Source organism: Crinia signifera, chromosome 12, assembly GCF_055691185.1.
Source record: "Crinia signifera chromosome 12, ASM5569118v1, whole genome shotgun sequence".
Lineage (NCBI taxonomy): Eukaryota > Metazoa > Chordata > Amphibia > Anura > Myobatrachidae > Crinia > Crinia signifera.
Window position 1 is genome coordinate 888,612 of NC_139228.1, and position 26,512 is coordinate 915,123.

Genomic DNA, 26,512 nt, shown 5'->3' on the forward strand with positions numbered 1-26,512 from the left:
GTCCCCTGAAATAGTGACACCTAGATCCCTCTCTTCCTCAGTAGTTTCCATTATAGTGCCATTTATACTATATTTAGTCTTTGGATTTCTGAGACCCAGGTGCATGATTTTGCATTTTTTGGCATTAAACTGTAGTTGCCATGATCTTGACTATTCCTCTAATCTACCTAGATCCTCAATCATTTGTTTTACCCCTCCTGGTGTGTCTAACCTGTTGCATACCTTTGTGTCATCTGCAAAAAGGCACATTTTACCCTCAATTCCATTTGTAATATCACCAATAAAGATAATAAAAAGCACAGGTCCAAGTACAGATCCCTGGGGTACTCCACTTGTAACCTTTCCCTCCTTTGACTGTACTTCGTTTACTACAACTCTCTGTTTTCTGTCCTGCAACCACGGATAGGTTAAAGCAGCGTATACCAGGACAGAGAGGACCATAGGATAAAGCAGCGTATACCAGGACAGAGAGGACCATAGGATAGAGCAGCGTATACCAGGACAGAGAGGACCATAGGATAGAGCAGCTTATACCAGGACAGAGAGGACCATAGGATAAAGCAGCGTATACCAGGACAGAGAGGACCATAGGATAGAGCAGCGTATACCAGGACAGAGAGGACCATAGGATAGAGCAGCGTATACCAGGACAGAGAGGACCATAGGATAGAGCAGCGTATACCAGGATAGAGAGGACCATAGGATAAAGCAGCGTATACCAGGACAGAGAGGACCATAGGATAGAGCGGGTTATACCAGGACAGAGAGGACCATAGGATAGAGCGGGGAATAACAGGACAGAGAGGACGATAGGATATAGCGGCGTATACAAGGACAGAGAGGACCGTAGGATAGAGCGCCGTATGCCAGGACAGAGAGGACCACAGGATAGAGCGGCGTATACCAGGACAGAGAGGACCATAGGATAGAGCGGCGTATACCAGGACAGAGAGGACCATAGGATAGAGCGGCGTATACCAGGACAGAGAGGACCATAGGATAGAGCAGCATATACCAGGACAGAGAGGACCATAGGACAGAGCATATACTAGGACAGAGAGGACTATAGGATAGAGCGGCGTATACCAGGACAGAGAGGACCATATGATAGAGCAGCGTATACCAGTACAGAGAGGACCATAGGATAGAGCGGCATATACCAGGACAAAGAGGACCATAGGATAGAGCAGCATATACCAGGACAGAGAGGACCATAGGATAAAGCAGTGTATACCAGGACAGAGAGGACCATAGAATAGAGCGGGGTATACCAGGACAGAGAGGACCATAGGATAGAGCGGGGTATACCAGGACAGAGAGGACCATATTATAGAGCGGCGTATACCAGGACAGAGAGGACCATAGGATAAAGCAGCGTATACCAGGACAGAGAGGACCATAGGATAGAGCGGCGTATACCAGGACAGAGAGGACCATAGGATAGAGCAGCGTATACCAGGACAGAGAGGACCATAGGATAGAGCAGCGTATACCAGGACAGAGAGGACCATAGGATAAAGCAGCGTATACCAGGACAAAGAGGACCATAGGATTAAGCGGCGTATACCAGGACAGAGAGGACCATAGGATAGAGCAGCGTATACCAGGACAGAGAGGACCATAGGATAGAGCAGCTTCTACCAGGACAGAGAGGACCATAGGATAAAGCGGCGTATACCAGGACAGAGAGGACCATAGGATAGAGCAGCGTATACCAGGACAGAGAGGAACCATAGGATAGAGCAGCTTATACCAGGACAGAGAGGACCATAGGATAAAGCGGCGTATACCAGGACAGAGAGGACCATAGGATAGAGCAGCGTATACCAGGACAGAGAGGACCATAGGATAGAGCAGCGTATACCTGGACAGAGAGGACCATAGGATAGAGCAGCGTATACCAGGATAGAGAGGACCATAGGATAAAGCAGCGTATACCAGGACAGAGAGGACCATAGGATAGAGCGGGTTATACCAGGACAGAGAGGACCATAGGATAGAGCGGGGTATACCAGGACAGAGAGGACCATAGGATATAGCGGCGTATACCAGGAAAGAGAGGACCGTAGGATAGAGCGCCGTATACCAGGACAGAGAGGACCACAGGATAGAGCGGCGTATACCAGGACAGAGAGGACCATAGGATAGAGCGGCGTATACCAGGACAGAGAGGACCATAGGATAGAGCGGCGTATACCAGGACAGAGAGGACCATAGGATAGAGCAGCATATACCAGGACAGAGAGGACCATAGGACAGAGCATATACTAGGACAGAGAGGACTATAGGATAGAGCGGCGTATACCAGGACAGAGAGGACCATATGATAGAGCAGCGTATACCAGTACAGAGAGGACCATAGGATAAAGCGGCATATACCAGGACAAAGAGGACCATAGGATAGAGCAGCATATACCAGGACAGAGAGGACCATAGGATAGAGCAGCATATACCAGGACAGAGAGGACCATAGGATAGAGCGGGTTATACCAGGACAGAGAGGACCATAGGATATAGCGGCGTATACCAGGACAGAGAGGACCGTAGGATAGAGCGCCGTATACCAGGACAGAGAGGACCACAGGATAGAGCGGCGTATACCAGGACAGAGAGGACCATAGGATAGAGCGGCGTATACCAGGACAGAGAGGACCATAGGATAGAGCGGCGTATACCAGGACAGAGAGGACCATAGGATAGAGCAGCATATACCAGGACAGAGAGGACCATAGGACAGAGCATATACTAGCATAGGACAGAGCATATACTAGGACAGAGAGGACCATAGGATAGAGCAGCATATACCAGGACAGAGAGGACCATAGGATAGAGCGGGTTATACCAGGACAGAGAGGACCATAGGATATAGCGGCGTATACCAGGACAGAGAGGACCGTAGGATAGAGCGCCGTATACCAGGACAGAGAGGACCACAGGATAGAGCGGCGTATACCAGGACAGAGAGGACCATAGGATAGAGCGGCGTATACCAGGACAGAGAGGACCATAGGATAGAGCGGCGTATACCAGGACAGAGAGGACCATAGGATAGAGCAGCATATACCAGGACAGAGAGGACCATAGGACAGAGCATATACTAGCATAGGACAGAGCATATACTAGGACAGAGAGGACTATAGGATAGAGCGGCGTATACCAGGACAGAGAGGACCATATGATAGAGCAGCGTATACCAGTACAGAGAGGACCATAGGATAGAGCGGCATATACCAGGACAAAGAGGACCATAGGATAGAGCAGCATATACCAGGACAGAGAGGACCATAGGATAGAGCGGGTTATACCAGGACAGAGAGGACCATAGGATATAGCGGCGTATACCAGGACAGAGAGGACCGTAGGATAGAGCGCCGTATACCAGGACAGAGAGGACCACAGGATAGAGCGGCGTATACCAGGACAGAGAGGACCACAGGATAGAGCGGCGTATACCAGGACAGAGAGGACCATAGGATAGAGCAGTGTATACCAGGACAGAGAGGACCATAGGATAGAGCAGTGTATACCAGGACAGAGAGGACCATAGGATAGAGCAGCATATACCAGGACAGAGAGGACCATAGGATAGAGCAGCATATACCAGGACAGAGAGGACCATAGGATAGAGCAGAGTATACCAGGACAGAGAGGACCATGGGACAGAGCATATACCAGGACAGAGAGGACCACAGGATAGAGCAGCGTATACCAGGACAGAGAGGACTATAGGATAGAGCAGCGTATAGCAGGACAGAGAGGACCATAGGATAGAGCATATTCCAGGACAGAGAGGACCGTAGGATAGAGCAGCGTATACCAGGACTGAGAGGACCATAGGATAGAGCGGCGTATACCAGGACAGAGAGGACTATAGGATAGAGCAGCGTATACCAGGACAGAGAGTACCACAGGATAGCACAGCGTATACCAGGACAGAGAGGACCACAGGATAGAGCAGCATATACTAGGACAGAGAGGACCATGAGACAGAGCATATACCAGGACAGAGAGGACCACAGGATAGAGCAGCGTATACCAGGACTGAGAGGACCACAGGATAGAGCAGCGTATACCAGGACAGAGAGGACCATAGGATAGAGCAGCGTATACCAGTACAGAGAGGACCATAGGATAGAGCAGCGTATACCAGGACAGAGAGGACCACAGGATAGAGCAGCGTATACCAGGACAGAGAGGACCATAGGATAGAGCAGCGTATACCAGGACAGAGAGTACCACAGGATAGCACAGCGTATACCAGTACAGAGAGGACCATGAGACAGAGCATATACCAGGACAGAGAGGACCATAGGATAGAGCGGCGTATACCAGGACAGAGAGGACCATAGGATAGAGCAGCGTATACCAGGACAGAGAGGACTATAGGATAGAGCAGCGTATACCAGGACAGAGAGTACCACAGGATAGCACAGCGTATACCAGGACAGAGAGGACCATGGGATAGAGCGTATTCCAGGAGAGAGAGGACCATAGGATAGAGCAGAGTATAACAGGACAGAGAGGACCACAGGATAGAGCAGCATATACCAGGACAGAGAGGACCATAGAATACAGCAGCGTATACCAGGACAGAGAGGATCAGAGGATAGAGCATATACCAGGACAAAGAGGACCATAGGATAGAGCAGTGTATACCAGGACAGAGAGGACCATAGGATAGAGCATATACCAGGACAAAGAGGACCATAGGATAGAGCAGCATATACTAGGACAGAGAGGACCATAGGATAGAGCAGCGTATACCAGGACAGAGTGGACCATAGGATAGAGCAGCGTATACCAGAACAGAGTGGACCATAGGATAGAGCGGCGTATACCAGGACAGAGAGGACCATAGGACAGAACATATACTAGGACAGAGAGGACCATAGGATAGAGCGGCGTATACCAGGACAGAGAGGACCATAGGACAGAGCATATACTAGGACAGAGAGGACCATAGGATAGAGCAGCGTATACCAGGACAGAGAGGACCATAGGATAGAGCGGCGTATACCAGGACAGAGAGGACCATAGGACAGAGCATATACTAGGACAGAGAGGACCATAGGATAGAGCGGCGTATACCAGGACAGAGAGGACCATAGGACAGAGCATATACTACGACAGAGAGGACCATAGGATAGAGCGGCGTATACCAGGACAGAGAGGACCATAGGACAGAACATATACTAGGACAGAGAGGACCATAGGATAGGGCGGCGTATACCAGGACAGAGAGGACCATAGGATAGAGCGGCGTATACCAGGACAGAGAGGACCATAGGATAGAGCGGCGTATACCAGGACAGAGAGGACCATAGGACAGAGCATATACCAGGACAGAGAGGACCATAGGACAGAGCATATACTAGGACAGAGAGGACCATAGGATAGAGCGGCGTATACCAGGACAGAGAGGACTATAGGATAGAGCGGCGTATACCAGGACAGAGAGGACTATAGGATAGAGCGGCGTATACCAGGACAGAGAGGACCATAGGATAGAGCGGCGTATACCAGGACAGAGAGGACCATAGGATAGAGCGGGGTATACCAGGACAGAGAGGACCATAGGATATAGCGGCGTATACCAGGACAGAGAGGACCATAAAATAGAGCGGCGTATACCAGGACAGAGAGGACTATAGGATAGAGCGGCGTATACCAGGACAGAGAGGACCATAGGATAGAGCAGCGTATACCAGGACAGAGAGGACCATAGGATAGAGCGGCGTATACCAGGACAGAGAGGACCATAGGACAGAGCATATACTAGGACAGAGAGGACCATAGGATAGAGCGGCATATACCAGGACAGAGAGGACCATAGGATAGAGCGGCGTATACCAGGACAGAGAGGACCATAGGATAGAGTGGCGTATACCAGGACAGAGAGGACCATAGGACAGAGCATATACTAGGACAGAGAGGACCATAGGATAGAGCAGCGTATACCAGGACAGAGAGGACCATAGGATAGAGCATATACTAGGACAGAGAGGACCATAGGACAGAGCAGCGTATACCAGGACAGAGAGGACCATAGGATAGAGCGCCGTATACCAGTACAGAGAGGACCATAGGATAGAGCATATACTAGGACAGAGTGGACCATAGGATAGAGCAGCGTATACCAGGACAGAGAGGACCACAGGATAGAGCAGCATATACCAGTACAGAGAGGACCATAGGATAGAGCGGCGTATACCAGGACAGAGAGGACCATAGGATAGAGCAGCGTATACCAGGACAGAGAGGACCATAGGATAGAGCAGCGTATACCAGGACAGAGAGGACCATAGGATAGAGCAGCGTATACCAGGACAGAGAGGACCATCGGATAGAGCAGCATATACCAGGACAGAGAGGACCATAGGATAGAGCAGCATATACCAGAACAAAGAGGACCATAGGATAGAGCAGCATATACCAGAACAGAGAGGACCACAGGATAGAGCAGCATATACCAGGACAGAGAGGACCATAGGATAGAGCAGCGTATACCAGGACAGAGAGGACCATAGGATAGAGCAGCGTATACCAGGACAGAGAGGACCATAGGATAGAGCATATACCAGGACAAAGAGGACCATAGGATAGAGCAGCATATACTAGGACAGAGAGGACCATAGGATAAAGCAGCGTATACCAGGACAGAGAGGACCATAGGATAAAGCGGCGTATACCAGGGCAGAGAGGACCATAGGATAGAGCAGCGTATACCAGGACAGAGAGGACCATAGGATAGAGCGGCGTATACCAGGACAGAGTGGACCATAGGATAGAGTGGCGTATACCAGGACAGAGAGGACCATAGGATAGAGCAGCATATACCAGGACAGAGAGGACCACAGGATAGAGCAGCGTATACCAGGACAGAGAGGACCATAGGATAGAGCAGCGTATACCAGGACAGAGAGGACCATAGGATAGAGCAGCGTATACCAGGACAGAGAGGACCATAGGATAGAGCGGCGTATACCAGGACAGAGAGGACCATAGGATAGAGCAGCGTATACCAGGACAGAGAGGACCATAGGATAGAGCAGCATATACCAGGACAGAGAGGACCACAGGATAGAGCGGCGTATACCAGGACAGAGAGGACCATAGGATAGAGCGGCGTATACCAGTACAGAGAGGACCATAGGATAGAGCGGCGTATACCAGGACAGAGAGGACCACAGGATAGAGCAGCTTCTACCAGGACAGAGAGGACCATAGGATAGAGCGGGGTATACCAGGACAGAGAGGACCATAGGATAGAGCAGCGTTTACCAGGACAGAGAGGAACATAGGATAGAGCAGCGTATACCAGGACAGAGAGGACCATAGGATAGAGCAGAGTATACCAGGACAGAGAGGACCATAGGATAGAGCAGCATATACCAGGACAGAGAGGACCATAGGATAGAGCAGCGTATACCAGGACAGAGAGGACCATAGGATAGAGCAGCGTATACCAGGACAGAGAGGACCATAGGATAGAGCGGCGTATACCAGGACAAAGAGGACCATAGGATAGAGCAGCGTATACCAGGACAGAGAGGACCACAGGATAGAGCAGCATATACCAGGACAGAGAGGACCACAGGATAGAGCGGCGTATACCAGGACAGAGAGGACCATAGGATAGAGCGGCGTATACCAGTACAGAGAGGACCATAGGATAGAGCGGCGTATACCAGGACAGAGAGGACCACAGGATAGAGCAGCTTCTACCAGGACAGAGAGGACCATAGGATAGAGCGGGGTATACCAGGACAGAGAGGACCATAGGATAGAGCAGCGTTTACCAGGACAGAGAGGACCATAGGATAGAGCAGCGTATACCAGGACAGAGAGGACCATAGGATAGAGCAGAGTATACCAGGACAGAGAGGACCATAGGATAGAGCGGCGTATACCAGGACAGAGAGGACCATAGGATAGAGCGGCGTATACCAGGACAGAGAGGACTATAGGATAGAGCGGCGTATACCAGAACAGAGAGGACCATAGGATAGAGCGGGGTATACCAGGACAGAGAGGACCATAGGATATAGCGGCGTATACCAGGACAGAGAGGACCATAGGATAGAGCAGCATATACCAGGACAGAGAGGACCACAGGATAGAGCAGCGTATATCAGGACAGAGAGGACCATAGGATAGAGCGGCGTATACCAGGACAGAGAGGACCATAGGATAGAGCGGCGTATACCAGGACAGAGAGGACCATAGGATAGAGCGGCGTATACCAGGACAGAGAGGACCATAGGATAGAGCGGCGTATACCAGGACAGAGAGGACCATAGGATAGAGCGGCGTATACCAGGACAGAGAGGACCATAGGATAGAGCAGCGTATACCAGGACAGAGAGGACCATAGGATAGAGCAGCATATACCAGGACAGAGAGGACCATAGGATAGAGCAGCGTATACCAGGACAGAGAGGACCATAGGATAGAGCGGCGTATACCAGGACAGAGAGGACCATAGGATAGAGCGGCGTATACCAGGACAGAGAGGACCATAGGATAGAGCGGCGTATACCAGAACAGAGAGGACCATAGGATAGAGCGGCGTATACCAGGACAGAGAGGACCATAGGATAGAGCAGCATATACCAGGACAGAGAGGACCACAGGATAGAGCAGCGTATACCAGGACAGAGAGGACCATAGGATAGAGCAGCGTATACCAGGACAGAGAGGACCATAGGATAGAGCAGCGTATACCAGGACAGAGTGGACCATAGGATAGAGCGGCGTATACCAGGACAGAGAGGACCATAGGATAGAGCGGCGTATACCAGGACAGAGAGGACCATAGGAAAGAGCAGCATATACCAGGACAGAGAGGACCACAGGATAGAGCGGCGTATAACAGGACAGAGAGGACCATAGGATAGAGCGGCGTATACCAGTACAGAGAGGACCATAGGATAGAGCGGCGTATACCAGGACAGAGAGGACCACAGGATAGAGCAGCTTCTACCAGGACAGAGAGGACCATAGGATAGAGCGGGGTATACCAGGACAGAGAGGACCATAGGATAGAGCAGCGTATACCAGGACAGAGAGGACCATAGGATAGAGCAGCATATACCAGGACAGAGAGGACCATAGGATAGAGCAGCGTATACCAGGACAGAGAGGACCATAGGATAGAGCAGCGTATACCAGGACAGAGAGGACCATAGGATAGAGCGGCGTACACCAGGACAGAGAGGACCATAGGATAGAGCAGCATATACCAGGACAGAGAGGACCATAGGATAGAGCAGCGTATACCAGGACAGAGAGGACCATAGGATAGAGCAGCGTATACCAGGACAGAGAGGACCATAGGATAGAGCAGCGTATACCAGGACAGAGAGGACCATAGGATAGAGCAGCGTATACCAGGACAGAGAGGACCATAGGATAGAGCAGCATATACCAGGACAGAGAGGACCATAGGATAGAGCAGCGTATACCAGGACAGAGAGGACCATAGGATAGAGCGGCGTATACCAGGACAGAGAGGACTATAGGATAAAGCAGCGTATACCAGGACAGAGAGGACCATAGGATAAAGCAGCGTATACCAGGACAGAGAGGACCATAGGATAGAGCAGCATATACCAGGACAGAGAGGACCATAGGATAGAGCAGCGTATACCAGGACAGAGAGGACCATAGGATAGAGCAGCATATACCAGGACAGAGAGGACCACAGGATAGAGCAGCGTATACCAGGACAGAGAGGACCATAGGATAGAGCAGCGTATACCAGGACAGAGAGGACCATAGGATAGAGCAGCGTATACCAGGACAGAGAGGACCATAGGATAGAGCGGCGTATACCAGGACAGAGAGGACCATAGGATAGAGCAGCGTATACCAGGACAGAGAGGACCATAGGATAGAGCAGCATATACCAGGACAGAGAGGACCACAGGATAGAGCGGCGTATACCAGGACAGAGAGGACCATAGGACAGAGCATATACTTGGACAGAGATGACCATAGGATAGAGCAGCGTATACCAGGACAGAGAGGTCTATAGGATAGAGCGGCGTATACCAGAACAGAGAGGACCATAGGATAGAGCGGCGTATACCAGGACAAGGAGGACCATAGGATAGAGCGGCGTATACCAAGACAGAGAGGACCATAGGATAGAGCATATACTAGGACAGAGAGGACCATAGGATAGAGCAGCGTATACCAGGACAGTGAGGACCATAGGACAAGGCATATACCAGGACAAACAGGACCACAGGATAGAGCGGCGTATACCAGGACAGAGAGGACCATGAGACAGAGCATATACCAGGACAAAGAGGACCATAGTATAGAGCGTATACCAGGACAGAGAGGACCATAGGATAGAGCGGCGTATACCAGGACAGAGAGGACTATTGGATAGAGCAGTGTATACCAGGACAGAGAGGATCATAGGATAGAGCAGCGTATACCAGGACAGAGAGGACCATGGGATAGAGCAGCATATACCAGTACAGAGAGGACCATGGGACAGAGCATATACCAGGACAAAGAGGACCATAGGATAGAGCAGCGTATACCAGGACTGAGAGGACCATAGGATAGAGCAGCGTATACCAGGACTGAGAGGACCATAGGATAGAGCGGCGTATACCAGGACAGAGAGGACTATAGGATAGAGCGGCGTATACCAGAACAGAGAGGACCATAGGATAGAGCAGCGTATACCAGGACAGAGAGGACCATAGGATAGAGCATATACTAGGACAGAGAGGACCATAGGACAGAGCAGCGTATACCAGGACAGAGAGGACCATAGGATAGAGCGCTGTATACCAGTACAGAGAGGACCATAGGATAGAGCATATACTAGGACAGAGTGGACCATAGGATAGAGCAGCGTATACCAGGACAGAGAGGACCACAGGATAGAGCAGCATATACCAGTACAGAGAGGACCATAGGATAGAGCGGCGTATACCAGGACAGAGAGGACCACAGGATAGAGCAGCGTATACCAGGACAGAGAGGACCATAGGATAGAGCAGCGTATACCAGGACAGAGAGGACCATAGGATAGAGCAGCGTATACCAGGACAGAGAGGACCATAGGATAGAGCAGCATATACCAGGACAGAGAGGACCACAGGATAGAGCAGCGTATACCAGGACAGAGAGGACCATAGGATAGAGCAGCATATACCAGGACAGAGAGGACCATAGGTTAGAGCAGCGTATACCAGGACAGAGAGGACCATAGGATAGAGCAGCATATACCAGGACAGAGAGGACCATAGGATAGAGCAGCATATACCAGGACAGAGAGGACCACAGGATAGAGCAGCGTATACCAGGATAGAGAGGACCACAGGATAGAGCAGCATATACCAGGACAGAGAGGACCATAGGATAGAGCAGCGTATACCAGGACAGAGAGGACCATAGGATAGAGCGGCGTATACCAGGACAGAGTGGACCATAGGATAGAGCGGCGTATACCAGGACAGAGAGGACCACAGGATAGAGCAGCGTATACCAGGACAGAGAGGACCATAGGATAGAGCAGCGTATACCAGGACAGAGAGGACCATAGGATAGAGCAGCGTATACCAGGACAGAGAGGACCATAGGATAGAGCGGCGTATACCAGGACAGAGAGGACCATAGGATAGAGCAGCTTATACCAGGACAGAGAGGACCATAGGATAGAGCGGCGTATACCAGGACAGAGAGGACCATAGGATAGAGCAGCGTATACCAGGACAGAGAGGACCATAGGATAGAGCAGCGTATACCAGGACAGAGAGGACCATAGGATAGAGCAGCGTATACCAGGACAGAGAGGACCATAGGATAGAGCAGCGTATACCAGGACAGAGAGGACCATAGGATAGAGCGGCGTATACCAGGACAGAGAGGACCATAGGATAGAGCAGCGTATACCAGGACAGAGAGGACCATAGGATAGAGCAGCGTATACCAGGACAGAGAGGACCATAGGATAGAGCAGCATATACCAGGACAGAGAGGACCACAGGATAGAGCGGCGTATACCAGGACAGAGAGGACCATAGGACAGAGCATATACTTGGACAGAGAGGACCATGGGACAATGCTGATGATGGGACCATGATGACCATAGTACAGACATAAATCTTTCACTTACCGAGTACAGTGAGTCCGACTAGACCAATGTTAGGGGTTTCCCCATCTGGAGGGTTTATTACCGTACACTGGTACGTGCCGCTGTCAGATGTACGGGTTTGGTTAATGAATATGCTGGCGTCGTTGGTGGGATTGAAAGCAAATTGAACTCGGCCCAAATAGTCACTCAAACTCTCCGAAATCTGACCCTGTTCATATGAAATGACCTATCCAAAGAGGAGACAATTCCATGTAGTAACAAATGTTGCCAGTTACCACAATCTGAAGTGGCGATTACTACTCTGCAAAAAGTTACAATCATTTACGATAATTTCTTATACATACAAGCTCACACCCAGGGCCTGATTCTGGTTCACTCGCAAAAAGCAAATTCTCTCTCTATTGAACAAAACTATGTGCAGTGCAGGTGAGGTAGATGTAACGTGCACAGAGAATTACATTTGGGTGGGATTCGTACATCAGACTAGGGTACATTTACTAAAGTGTGAGTTTTTTACACTGTAGCAAACAGTCAATCTGTGACCTTACCCCAGCCATAGCGCTAGCTGCCCCACCCCTTACCCCGGCCATAGCGCTACCTGCCCCACCCCTTACCCTGGCCACAGCGCTACCTGCCCCACCCCTTACCCCGGCCATAGCGCTCCCTGGCCCACCCCTTACCCCGGCCATACCGTTATCTGCCCCACCACTTACCCCGGCCACAGCGCTACCTGGGAAAAGGTTTTTTGGAGGTGACTGGTCGCAAAGAAATTATCTGAGTGTATTTCAAATGGACCCCTAATAGGCAATTGGTAGTTAATTCAACATATATCAGTTAGGGGTGTGCTACCACTGGACACGGCAGAGTTACAAGGAAAGGAAAGAAAGCGTGTCTCTGTGTGGTGCACCTACAGAGTTTAATAAAATATAACCTTTATTCATTACATTTCTAAAAAGCTGCGAAATATACAACACAAATACATATATGACACGGACAGTGAGATTAACACACCGTGAGGCTCCCAGGATCTGTGTCCCTTCTTTTTATCTGGATCTTTCTGTAGTGGTGCTGGTAACAATATTGCCTTTTTAGCTGCACTGTAACATTGGAGACATGCTGTAGGTGCTAACTTATAAAGCAACAGTGTCTTTATGCCATATAATGAAGGAGAATTATCCTATTAGTTAATGAGGGCAATAGGTCTTTTTAATGGTGTTCACTAATGTTCAGGCAGTGTCATAGATCTATGTCTGTTGTCCCGGTGACAGCAACTCCTATATTAAATAGACAATGGGGTACCTGTTTAAATATATGTGCAGCGGCAGCTAGTATCTGCCCCGTGCTCCCTGTGGCTACAGAAACTGCCAGCGGGGTGGGGACGGCAGTAGGCAGCAGCCGCGGCTTGCTGGCTTGGAGTGACAGCAGTAAAGTTCAGCCGGTTCATTCCCGAATAGTCGTCTGCCTGCAGATGAACACTGCGCGGTGTTCAGTGTTAAACACCACGTCTCAGGCTAGAGGCGGGTGGGAGAACCAATTACACTAAACAGATCAAAATATACATTTCAGAGGGAGGGGGAAGGCTGGGAGCACACACTAAGTGTGTCAGGTCTAGCGCTACCTGCCCCACCCCTTAGCCCGGCCATAGAGCTACCTGCCCCACCCCTTACCCCGGCCATAGAGCTACCTGCCCCACCCCTTACCCCGGCCATAGCGCTACCTGCCCCACCCCTTACCCAGCCCTTAGCGCTACCTGCCCCACCCCTTAGCACGGCCATAGAGCTACCTGCCCCACCCCTTACCCTGGCCATAGAGCTACCTGCCCCACCCCTTACCCCGCCCTTAGCGCTACCTGCCCTACCCCTTACCCCGGCCATAGCGCTACCTGCCCTACCCCTTACCCCGGCCATAGAGCTACCTGCCTCACCCCTTACCCCGGCCATAGAGTTACCTGCCCCACCCCTTACCCCGGCCATAGAGCTACCTGCCCCACCCCTTACCCCGGCCATAGCGCTACCTGCCCCACCCCTTACCCTGGCCATAGAGCTACCTGCCCCACCCCTTACCCCGCCCTTAGCGCTACCTGCCCTACCCCTTACCCCGGCCATAGCGCTACCTGCCCTACCCCTTACCCCGGCCATAGAGCTACCTGCCTCACCCCTTACCCCGGCCATAGAGCTACCTGCCCCACCCCTTACCCCGGCCATAGAGCTACCTGCCCCACCCCTTACCCCGGCCATAGCGCTACCTGCCCCACCCCTTACCCCGGCCATAGAGCTACCTGCCCCACCCCTTACCCCGCCCTTAGCGCTACCTGCCCTACCCCTTACCCCGGCCATAGCGCTACCTGCCCCACCCCTTACCCCGACCATAGCGCTACCTGCCCCACCCCTTTCCCGGCCATAGCGCTACCTGCCCTACCCCTTACCCCGGCCATAGCGCTACCTGCCCTACCCCTTACCCCGGCCATAGCGCTACCTGCCCTACCCCTTACCCCGGCCATAGAGCTACCTGCCCTACCCCTTACCCCGGCCATAGAGCTACCTGCCCCACCCCTTACCCCGGCCATAGAGCTACCTGCCCCACCCCTTACCCCGGCCATAGAGCTACCTGCCCCACCCCTTACCCCGGCCATAGCGCTACCTGCCCCACCCCTTACCCCGGCCATAGCGCTACCTGCCCCACCCCTTACCCCGGCCATAGAGCTACCTGACCCACCCCTTACCCCGGCCATAGAGCTACCTGCCTTACCCCTTACCCCGGCCATAGCGCTACCTGCCCCACCCCTTACCCCGCCCTTAGCGCTACCTGCCCCACCCCTTACCCCGGCCATAGAGCTACCTGCCCCACCCCTTACCCCGGCCATAGAGCTACCTGCCCCACCCCTTACCCCGGCCATAGCACTACCTGCGCCACCCCTTACCCCGCCCTTAGCGCTACCTGCCCTACCCCTTACCCCGACCATAGCGCTACCTGCCCCAACCCTTACCCCGACCATAGCGCTACCTGCCCCACCCCTTACCCCGCCCTTAGCGCTACCTGCCCTACCTCTTACCCCTCAATTCGCATTACCTGCCTTTACCACGCCCATAGCGCTACCTGCCCTACCCCTTTCCTCTGCCATAGCGCTACCTGCCCTACCCCTTATGCCGCCCTTAGCGCTGCCTGCCCCACCCCTTACCCCGCCCATAGCGCTCCCTGTCCCACCCCTTACCCCGCCAATAGCTCTACCTGCCCCCCCCCATTACCCCGCCCATAGCGCTACCTGCCCCACCCCATACCCCGGCCATACCACTACCCCTTACCCCAGCCATAATGCTACCTGCCCTACTCCTTACCCCAGCCATAATGCTACCTGCCCTACCCCTTACCCCGGCAATAGCGCTACCTGCCCTACCCCTTTCCCCGGTCATAGCTCTACCTGCCCTACCCCTTATCCCGGCCATAGCGCTAGCAGCTCCTACCTCTAACCCTGGCTGTACCCCTTCTTGCTACTACCTCTACAGCCTGACCGCACCCCTACCCATTACCCTAAATGCACCCCTATCTGCGCCTACCTCTATAGCCTAACAGCACCCCTACCTCCTCCTACCCATAACCCTGACTGCACCCCTACCTGCTCCTACCTCTATAGCCTGACCGCACCCCTACCTGCTCCTACCTCTATAGCCTGACCGCACCCCTACCTGCTCCTACCTGTATAGCCTGACCGTACCCCTACCTGCTCCTACCTCTATAGCCTGACCGCTCCCCTACCTCTATAAACTGACCGCACCCCTACCTGCTCCTACCTCTATAACCTAACCGCACCCCTACCTGCTCCTACCTCTATAGCCTGACCGCACCCCTAGATGCTCCTACCTCTATAACCTGACCGCACCCGTACCTGCTCCTACCTCTATAGCCTGACGGCACCCCCTACCTGCTCCTACCTCTATAGCCTAACAGCACCCCTACCTCCTCCTACCTCTATAGCCTGACCGCATCCCTACCTGCTCCTACCTCTATAGCCTGACCGCACCCCTACCTGCTCCTACCTCTATAGCCTGACCGCACCCCTACCTGCTCCTACCTCTATAGCCTGACCGCACCCCTACCTGCTCCTACCTGTATAGCCTGACCGTACCCCTACCTGCTCCTACCTCTATAGCCTGACCGCTCCCCTACCTCTATAAACTGACCGCACCCCTACCTGCTCCTACCTCTATAACCTAACCGCACCCCTACCTGCTCCTACCTCTATAGCCTGACCGCACCCCTACATGCTCCTACCTCTATAACCTGACCGCACCCGTACCTGCTCCTACCTCTATAGCCTGACGGCACCCCCTACCTGCTCCTACCTCTATAGCCTAACAGCACCCCTACCTCCTCCTACCTCTATAGCCTGACCGCACCCCTACCTGCTCCTACCTCTATAGCCTGACCGCACCCCTACCTGCTCCTACCTCTATAGCCTGACCGCACCCCCTACCTGATCCTACCTCTATAGCCTGACCGCACCCCTACCTGCTCCTACCTCTATAACCTGACCGCACCCCTACCTGCTCCTACCTCTATAGCCTGACCGCACCCCTACCTGCTCCTACCTCTATAGCCTGACCGCACCCCTACCTGCTCCTACCTCTATAACCTGACCGCACCCCTACCTGCTCCTACCTCTATAACCTGACCACACCCCTACCTGCTCCTACCTCTATAGCCTAACCGCACCCCTACCTGCTCCTACCTCTATAACCTGACCGCACCCCCTACCTGATCCTACCTCTATAACCTGACCGCACCCCTACCTGCTCCTACCTCTATAACCTGACCGCACCCCTACCTGCTCCTACCTCTATAGCCTGACCGCACCCCCTACCTGATCCTACCTCTATAGCCTGACAGCACCCCTACCTGCTCCTACCTCTATAACCTGACAGCACCCCTACCTGCTCCTACCTCTATAACCTGACCGCACCCCCTACCTGCTCCTACCTCTATAGCCTGACCGCACCCCTACCTGCTCCTATCTATATCTCCTAACCGCACCCCTACCTGCTCCTACCTCTATAGCCTGACCGCACCCCTACCTGCTCCTACCTCTATAGCCTGACCGCACCCCTACCTGCTCCTACCTCTATAGCCTGACCGCACCCTACCTGCTCCTACATCTATAACCTGACCGCACCCCTACCTGCTCCTACCTCTATAGCCTGACCGCACCCCTACCTGCTCCTACCTCTATAGCCTGACCGCACCCCTACCTGCTCCTACCTCTATAGCCTGACCGCACCCTACCTGCTCCTACCTCTATAGCCTGACCGCACCCCTACCTGCTCCTACCTCTATAGCCTGACCGCACCCCTACCTGCTCCTACCTCTAAAGCCTGACCGCACCCCTACCTGCTCCTACCTCTATAACCTGACCGCACCCCTACCTGCTCCTACATCTATAACCTGACCGCACCCCTACCTGCTCCTACCTCTATAGCCTGACCGCACCCCTACCTGCTCCTACCTCTATAGCCTGACCGCACCCCTACCTGCTACTACCACTATAGCCTGACTGCACCCTACCTGCTCCTACCTCTCACCCTGGCCGTACCCCTACCTGCTTCTACCTCTAACCCTGGCCATACCCCTACCTGCTCCTACCTCTCACCCTGGCCGTACCCCTACCTGTTCCTACCTCGAACCCTAGCCATACCCCTACCTGCTCCTACCTCTACTGCTTTACCGCACCCGTACCTGCTCCAACCTCTATAGGCTGAACGCACCCCCTACCTCTATAACCTAACGGTACCCCTACCTGTTCCTACGGCTAACCCTGGAAATACCTCTACCTGCTACTACCTCTATAACCTGACCGTACCCCTACCTGCTCCTACCTCTATAACCTGACCGTACCCCTACCTGCTCCTACCTCTATAACCTGGCCGTACCCCTACCTGCTCCTACCTCTATAGCCTGACCGCACCCCTACCTGCTCCTACCTCTAACCCTGACCGTACCCCCTACCTCTATAGCCTGACCGCACCCCTACCTGCTCCTACCTCTATAGCCTGACCGCACCCAAACCTGCTACTACCTCTATAGCCTGACCGCACCCCTACCTGCTCCTACCTCTATAACCTGACCGCACCCCTACCTGCTCCTACCTCTATAGCCTGACCGCACCCAAACCTGCTACTACCTCTATAGCCTGACCGCACCCCTACCTGCTCCTACCTCTATAACCTGACCGCACCCCTACCTGCTCCTACCTCTATAGCCTGACAGCACCCAAACCTGCTACTACCTCTATAGCCTGACCGCACCCCTATCTGCTCCTACCTCTATAACCTGACCGCACCCCTACCTGCTCCTACCTCTATAACCTGACCGCACCCCTACCTGCTCCTACCTTTATAACCTGACCGCACCCCTACCTGCTCCTACCTCTATAGCCTGACCGCACCCCTACCTGCTCCTACCTCTATAGCCTGACCGCACCCCTACCTGCTCCTACCTCTATAGCCTGACCGCACCCCTACCTCCTCCTACCTCTATAACCTGACCGCACCCCTACCTGCTCCTACCTCTATAACCTGACCGCACCCCTACCTGCTCCTACCTCTATAACCTGACCGCACCCCTACCTGCTCCTACCTCTATAACCTGACCGCACCCCTACCTGCTCCTACCTCTATAGCCTGACCGCACCCCTACCTGCTCCTACCTCTATAGCCTGACCGCACCCAAACCTGCTACTACCTCTATAGCCTGACCGCACCCCTAACTGCTCCTACCTCTATAACCTGACCGCAAGCCTACCTGCTCCTACCTCTATAACCTGACCGCACCCCTACCTGCTCCTACCTCTATAACCTGACCGCACCCCTACCTGCTCCTACCTCTATAGCTTGACCGCACTCCTACCTCTATAGCCTGACCGCACCCCTACCTGCTCCTACCTCTAACCCTGACCGTACCCCCTACCTCTATTGCCTGACCGCACCCCTACCTGCTCCTACCTCTATAGCCTGACCGCACCCAAACCTGCTACTACCTCTATAGCCTGACCGCACCCCTAACTGCTCCTACCTCTATAACCTGACCGCAAGCCTACCTGCTCCTACCTCTATAACCTCACCGCACCCCTACCTGCTCCTACCTCTATAACCTGACCGCACCCCTACCTGCTCCTACCTCTATAGCTTGACCGCACTCCTACCTCTATAGCCTGACCGCACCCCTACCTGCTCCTACCTCTAACCCTGACCGTACCCCCTACCTCTATAGCCTGACCGCACCCCTACCTGCTCCTACCTCTATAACCTGACCGCACCCCTACCTGCTCCTACCTCTATAGGCTGAACGCACCCCCTACCTCTATAACCTAACGGTACCCCTACCTGTTCCTACGGCTAACCCTGGAAATACCTCTACCTGCTACTACCTTTAAAACCTGGCCGTACCCCTACCTGTTCATATTGCTATAGCCTGACCACACCCCTACCTGCTCCTACCTCTAACCCTGACCGTACCCCCTACCTCTACAGCCTGACTGCACCCCTACCTGCTCCTACCTCTATAACCTGACCGCACCCCTACCTGCTCCTACCTCCATAGCCTGACCACACCTCTACCTGCTCCTACATCTATAACCTGACCATACCCCTACCTGCTCCTACCTCTATAACCTGACCGCACCCCTACGTGCTCCTACCTCTATAACCTGACCGCACCCCCTACCTGCTCCTACCTCTATAGCCTGACCGCACCCAAACCTGCTACTACCTCTATAGCCTGACCGCACCCCTACCTGCTCCTACCTCTATAGCCTGACCGCACCCCTACCTGCTCCTACCTCTATAAGCTCACCGCACCCCTACCTGCTCCTACCTCTATAGCCTGACCGCACCCCTACCTGCTCCTACCTCTATAACCTGACAGCACCCCTACCTGCTCCTACCTCTATAGCCTGACCACACCTCTACCTGCTCCTACATCTATAACCTGACCGTACCCCTACCTGCTCCTACCTCTAACCCTGACCGTACCCCCTACCTCTATAGCCTGACCGCACCCCTACCTGCTCCTACCTCTATAGCCTGACCGCACCCAAACCTGCTACTACCTCTATAGCCTGACCGCACCCCTACCTGCTCCTACCTCTATAACCTGACCGCACCCCTACCTGCTCCTACCTCTATAACCTGACCGCACCCCTACCTGCTCCTACCTCTATAACCTGACCGCACCCCTACCTGCTCCTACCTCTATAGCCTGACCGCACCCCTACCTGCTCCTACCTCTATAGCCTGACCACACCCCTACCTGCTCCTACCTCTATAACCTGACCGCACCCCTACCTGCTCCTACCTCTATAACCTGACCGCACCCCTACTTGCTCCTACCTCTATAACCTGACCGCACCCCTACCTGCTCCTACCTCTATAACCTGACCGCACCCCTACCTGCTCCTACCTCTATAACCTGACCGCACCCCTACCTGCTCCTACCTCTATAACCTGACCGCACCCCTACCTGCTCCTACCTCTATAGCCTGACCGCACCCCTACCTGCTCCTACCTCTAACCCTGACCGTACCCCCTACCTGCTCCTACCTCTATAACCTGACCGCACCCCTACCTGCTCCTACCTCTATAACCTGACCGCACCCCTACCTGCTCCTACCTCTATAGCTTGACCGCACTCCTACCTCTATAGCCTGACCGCACCCCTACCTGCTCCTACCTCTAACCCTGACCGTACCCCCTACCTCTATAGCCTGACCGCACCCCTACCTGCTCCTACCTCTATAGCCTGACCGCACCCAAACCTGCTACTACCTCTATAGCCTGACCGCACCCCTAACTGCTCCTACCTCTATAACCTGACCGCAAGCCTACCTGCTCCTACCTCTATAACCTGACCGCACCCCTACCTGCTCCTACCTCTATAACCTGACCGCACCCCTACCTGCTCCTACCTCTATAGCTTGACCTCACTCCTACCTCTATAGCCTGACCGCACCCCTACCTGCTCCTACCTCTAACCCTGACCGTACCCCCTACCTCTATAGCCTGACCGCACCCCTACCTGCTCCTACCTCTATAGCCTGACCGCACCCAAACCTGCTACTACCTCTATAGCCTGACCGCACCCCTAACTGCTCCTACCTCTATAACCTGACCGCAAGCCTACCTGCTCCTACCTCTATAACCTGACCGCACCCCTACCTGCTCCTACCTCTATAACCTGACCGCACCCCTACCTGCTCCTACCTCTATAGCTTGACCACACTCCTACCTCTATAGCCTGACCGAACCCCTACCTGCTCCTACCTCTAACCCTGACCGTACCCCCTACCTCTATAGCCTGACCGCACCCCTACCTGCTCCTACCTCTATAACCTGACCGCACCCCTACCTGCTCCTACCTCTATAGGCTGAACGCACCCCCTACCTCTATAACCTAACGGTACCCCTACCTGTTCCTACGGCTAACCCTGGAAATACCTCTACCTGCTACTACCTTTAAAACCTGGCCGTACCCCTACCTGTTCATATTGCTATAGCCTGACCACACCCCTACCTGCTCCTACCTCTAACCCTGACCGTACCCCCTACCTCTATAGCCTGACCGCACCCCTACCTGCTCCTACCTCTATAACCTGACCGCACCCCTACCTGCTCCTACCTCTATAGCCTGACCACACCTCTACCTGCTCCTACATCTATAACCTGACCATACCCCTACCTGCTCCTACCTCTATAACCTGACCGCACCCCTACGTGCTCCTACCTCTATAACCTGACCGCACCCCCTACCTGCTCCTACCTCTATAGCCTGACCGCACCCAAACCTGCTACTACCTCTATATCCTGACCGCACCCCTACCTGCTCCTACCTCTATAAGCTCACCGCACCCCTACCTGCTCCTACCTCTATAGCCTGACCGCACCCCTACCTGCTCCTACCTCTATAACCTGACAGCACCCCTACCTGCTCCTACCTCTATAGCCTGACCACACCTCTACCTGCTCCTACATCTATAACCAGACCGTACCCCTACCTGCTCCTACCTCTATAACCTGACCGCACCCCTACGTGCTCCTACCTCTATAACTTGACCGCAAACCTACCTGCTCCTACCTCTATAGCTTGACCGCACTCCTACCTCTATAGCCGGACCGCACCCCTACCTGCTCCTACCTCTAAAGCCTGACCGCACCCCCTACCTGCTCCTACCTCTATAGCCTGACCGCACCCCTACCTGCTCCTACCTCTATAACCTGACCGCACCCCTACCTGCTCCTACCTCCTTAACCTGACCGCACCCCTATCTGCTCCTACCTCTATAACCTGACCGCACCCCTACCTGCTCCTACCTCTATAGAATGACCGCACCCCTACCTGCTCCTACCTCTATAGCCTGACCGCACCCTACCTGCTCCTACCTCTATAACCTGATCGCACCCCTACCTGCTCCTACCTCCTTAACCTGACCGCACCCCTACCTGCTCCTACCTCTATAGAATGACCGCACCCCTACCTGCTCCTACCTCTATAGCCTGACCGCACCCCCTACCTGCTCCTACCTTTATAACCTGACCGCACCCCTACCTGCTCCTACCTCTATAACCTGACCGCACCCCTACCCATTACCCTAAATGCACCCCTATCTGCGCCTACCTCTATAGAATGACCGCACCCCTACCTGCTCCTACCTCTATAGCCTGACCGCACCCTACCTGCTCCTACCTCTATAACCTGACCGCACCCCTACCTGCTCCTACCTCCTTAACCTGACCGCACCCCTATCTGCTCCTACCTCTATAACCTGACCGCACCCCTACCTGCTCCTACCTCTATAGAATGACCGCACCCCTACCTGCTCCTACCTCTATAGCCTGACCGCACCCTACCTGCTCCTACCTCTATAAACTGACCGCACCCCTACCTGCTCCTACCTCCTTAACCTGACAGCACCCCTACCTGCTCCTACCTCTATAGAATGACCGCACCCCTACCTGCTCCTACCTCTATAGCCTGACCGCACCCCTACCTGCTCCTACCTCTATAGCCTGACCGCACCCCCTACCTGCTCCTACCTTTATAACCTGACCGCACCCCTACCTGCTCCTACCTCTATAACCTGACCGCACCCCTACCCATTACCCTAAATGCACCCCTATCTGCGCCTACCTCTATAGCCTAACAGCACCCCTACCTGCTCCTATCTATATCTCCTAACCGCACACCTACTTGCTACTACCACTATAGCCAGACCGCACCCTACCTGCTCCTACCTCTCACCCTGGCCGTACCCCTACCTGCTTCTACCTCTAACCCTGGCCATACCCCTACCTGCTCCTACCTCTCACCCTGGCCGTACCCCTACCTGTTCCTACCTCGAACCCTAGCCATACCCCTACCTGCTCCTACCTCTACTGCTTTACCGCACCCGTACCTGCTCCTACCTCTATAGGCTGAACGCACCCCTACCTCTATAACCTAACGGTACCCCTACCTGTTCCTACGGCTAACCCTGGAAATACCTCTACCTGCTACTACCTTTATAACCTGACCGCACCCCTACCTGTTCATATTGCTATAGCCTGACCACACCCCTACCTGCTCCTACCTCTAACCCTGACCGTACCCCCTACCTCTATAGCCTGACCGCACCCCTACCTGCTCCTACCTCTATAGCCTGACCGCACCCCTACCTGCTCCTACCTCTATAGCCTGACCGCACCCCTACCTGCTCCTACCTCTATAGCCTGACCGCACCCCTACCTGCTCCTACCTCTATAGCCTGACCGCACCCCTACCTGCTCCTACCTCTATAGCCTGACCGCACCCCCTACCTGCTCCTACCTCTATAACCTGACCGCACCCCCTACCTGCTCCTACCTCTACAGCCTGACCGCACCCCTACCTGCTCCTACCTCTATAACCTGACCGCACCCCCTACCTGCTCCTACCTCTACAGCCTGACCGCACCCCTACCTGCTCCTACCTGTATAGCCTGACCGCACCCCTACCTGCTCCTACCTCTATAGCCTGACCGCACCCCTACCTGCTCCTACCTCTATAACCTGACCGCACCCCCTACCTGCTCCTACCTCTACAGCCTGACCGCACCCCTACCTGCTCCTACCTGTATAGCCTGACCGCACCCCTACCTGCTCCTACCTCTATAGCCTGACCGCACCCCTACCTGCTCCTACCTCTATAACCTGACAGCACCCCTACCTGCTCCTACCTCTATAGCCTGACCACACCTCTACCTGCTCCTACATCTATAACCTGACCGTACCCCTACCTGCTCCTACCTCTATAACCTGACCGCACCCCTACCTGCTCCTACCTCTATAACCTGACAGCACCCCTACCTGCTCCTACATCTATAACCTGACCGTACCCCTACCTGCTCCTACCTCTATAGCCTGACCGCACCCCTACCTGCTCCTACCTCTATAACCTGACCGCACCCCTACCTGCTCCTACCTCTATAGCCTGACCGCACCCCTACCTGCTCCTACCTCTATAACCTGACCGCACCCCCTACCTGCTCCTACCTCTACAGCCTGACCGCACCCCTACCTGCTCCTACCTGTATAGCCTGACCGCACCCCTACCTGCTCCTACCTCTATAGCCTGACCGCACCCCTACCTGCTCCTACCTCTATAACCTGACAGCACCCCTACCTGCTCCTACCTCTATAGCCTGACCACACCTCTACCTGCTCCTACATCTATAACCTGACCGTACCCCTACCTGCTCCTACCTCTATAACCTGACCGCACCCCTACCTGCTCCTACCTCTATAACCTGACAGCACCCCTACCTGCTCCTACATCTATAACCTGACCGTACCCCTACCTGCTCCTACCTCTATAGCCTGACCGCACCCCTACCTGCTCCTACCTCTATAACCTGACAGCACCCCTACCTGCTCCTACCTCTATAGCCTGACCACACCTCTACCTGCTCCTACATCTATAACCTGACCGTACCCCTACCTGCTCCTACCTCTATAACCTGACCGCACCCCTACGTGCTCCTACCTCTATAACTTGACCACACCCCTACCTGCTCCTACCTCTATAGCTTGACCGCACTCCTACCTCTATAGCCGGACCGCACCCCTACCTGCTCCTACCTCTAAAGCCTGACCGCACCCCCTACCTGCTCCTACCTCTATAGCCTGACCGCACCCCTACCTGCTCCTACCTCTATAACCTGACCGCACCCCTACCTGCTCCTACCTCCTTAACCTGACCGCACCCCTATCTGCTCCTACCTCTATAACCTGACCGCACCCCTACCTGCTCCTACCTCTATAGAATGACCGAACCCCTACCTGCTCCTACCTCTATAGCCTGACCGCACCCTACCTGCTCCTACCTCTATAACCTGACCGCACCCCTACCTGCTCCTACCTCCTTAACCTGACAGCACCCCTACCTGCTCCTACCTCTATAGAATGACCGCACCCCTACCTGCTCCTACCTCTATAGCCTGACCGCACCCCCTACCTGCTCCTACCTTTATAACCTGACCGCACCCCTACCTGCTCCTATCTCTATAACCTGACCGCACCCCTACCCATTACCCTAAATGCACCCCTATCTGCGCCTACCTCTATAGCCTAACAGCACCCCTACCTGCTCCTACCTCTATAGAATGACCGCACCCCTACCTGCTCCTACCTCTATAGCCTGACCGCACCCTACCTGCTCCTACCTCTATAACCTGACCGCACCCCTTCCTGCTCCTACCTCCTTAACCTGACCGCACCCCTATCTGCTCCTACCTCTATAACCTGACCGCACCCCTACCTGCTCCTACCTCTATAGAATGACCGCACCCCTACCTGCTCCTACCTCTATAACCTGACCGCACCCCTACCTGCTCCTACCTCTACAGCCTGACCGCACCCCTTCCTGCTCCTACCTCCTTAACCTGACCGCACCCCTATCTGCTCCTACCTCTATAACCTGACCGCACCCCTACCTGCTCCTACCTCTATAGAATGACCGCACCCCTACCTGCTCCTACCTCTATAACCTGACCGCACCCCTACCTGCTCCTACCTCTACAGCCTGACCGCACCCCTACCTGCTCCTACCTCTATAACCTGACCGCACCCCCTACCTGCTCCTACCTCTACAGCCTGACCGCACCCCTACCTGCTCCTACCTGTATAGCCTGACCGCACCCCTACCTGCTCCTACCTCTATAGCCTGACCGCACCCCTACCTGCTCCTACCTCTACAGCCTGACCGCACCCCTACCTGCTCCTACCTGTATAGCCTGACCGCACCCCTACCTGCTCCTACCTCTATAGCCTGACCGCACCCGTACCTGCTCCTACCTCTATAACCTGACCGCACCCCTACCTGCTCCTACCTCTA

At 54.0% G+C, this 26,512-nt stretch overlaps 1 protein-coding gene across 29 annotated transcripts in view; it reads right to left on the reverse strand.

Moving 5' to 3' along the window:
* Positions 1-26,512, reverse strand: part of LOC146049607 (immunoglobulin superfamily member 11-like) — a 571,199-nt gene that overhangs the window by 48,901 nt on the left and 495,786 nt on the right. For 28 of the 29 annotated variants that reach the window (XM_083166144.1, XM_083166145.1, XM_083166139.1 and 25 more), the window contains one exon: positions 12,143-12,347. The exons of the other annotated variant lie outside the window; for it this stretch is intronic. In XM_083166144.1, coding sequence (XP_083022270.1) covers positions 12,143-12,347 — 205 coding nt within the window. The remainder of the gene's footprint in view (positions 1-12,142; positions 12,348-26,512) is intronic. 29 annotated transcript variants of the gene reach the window in all.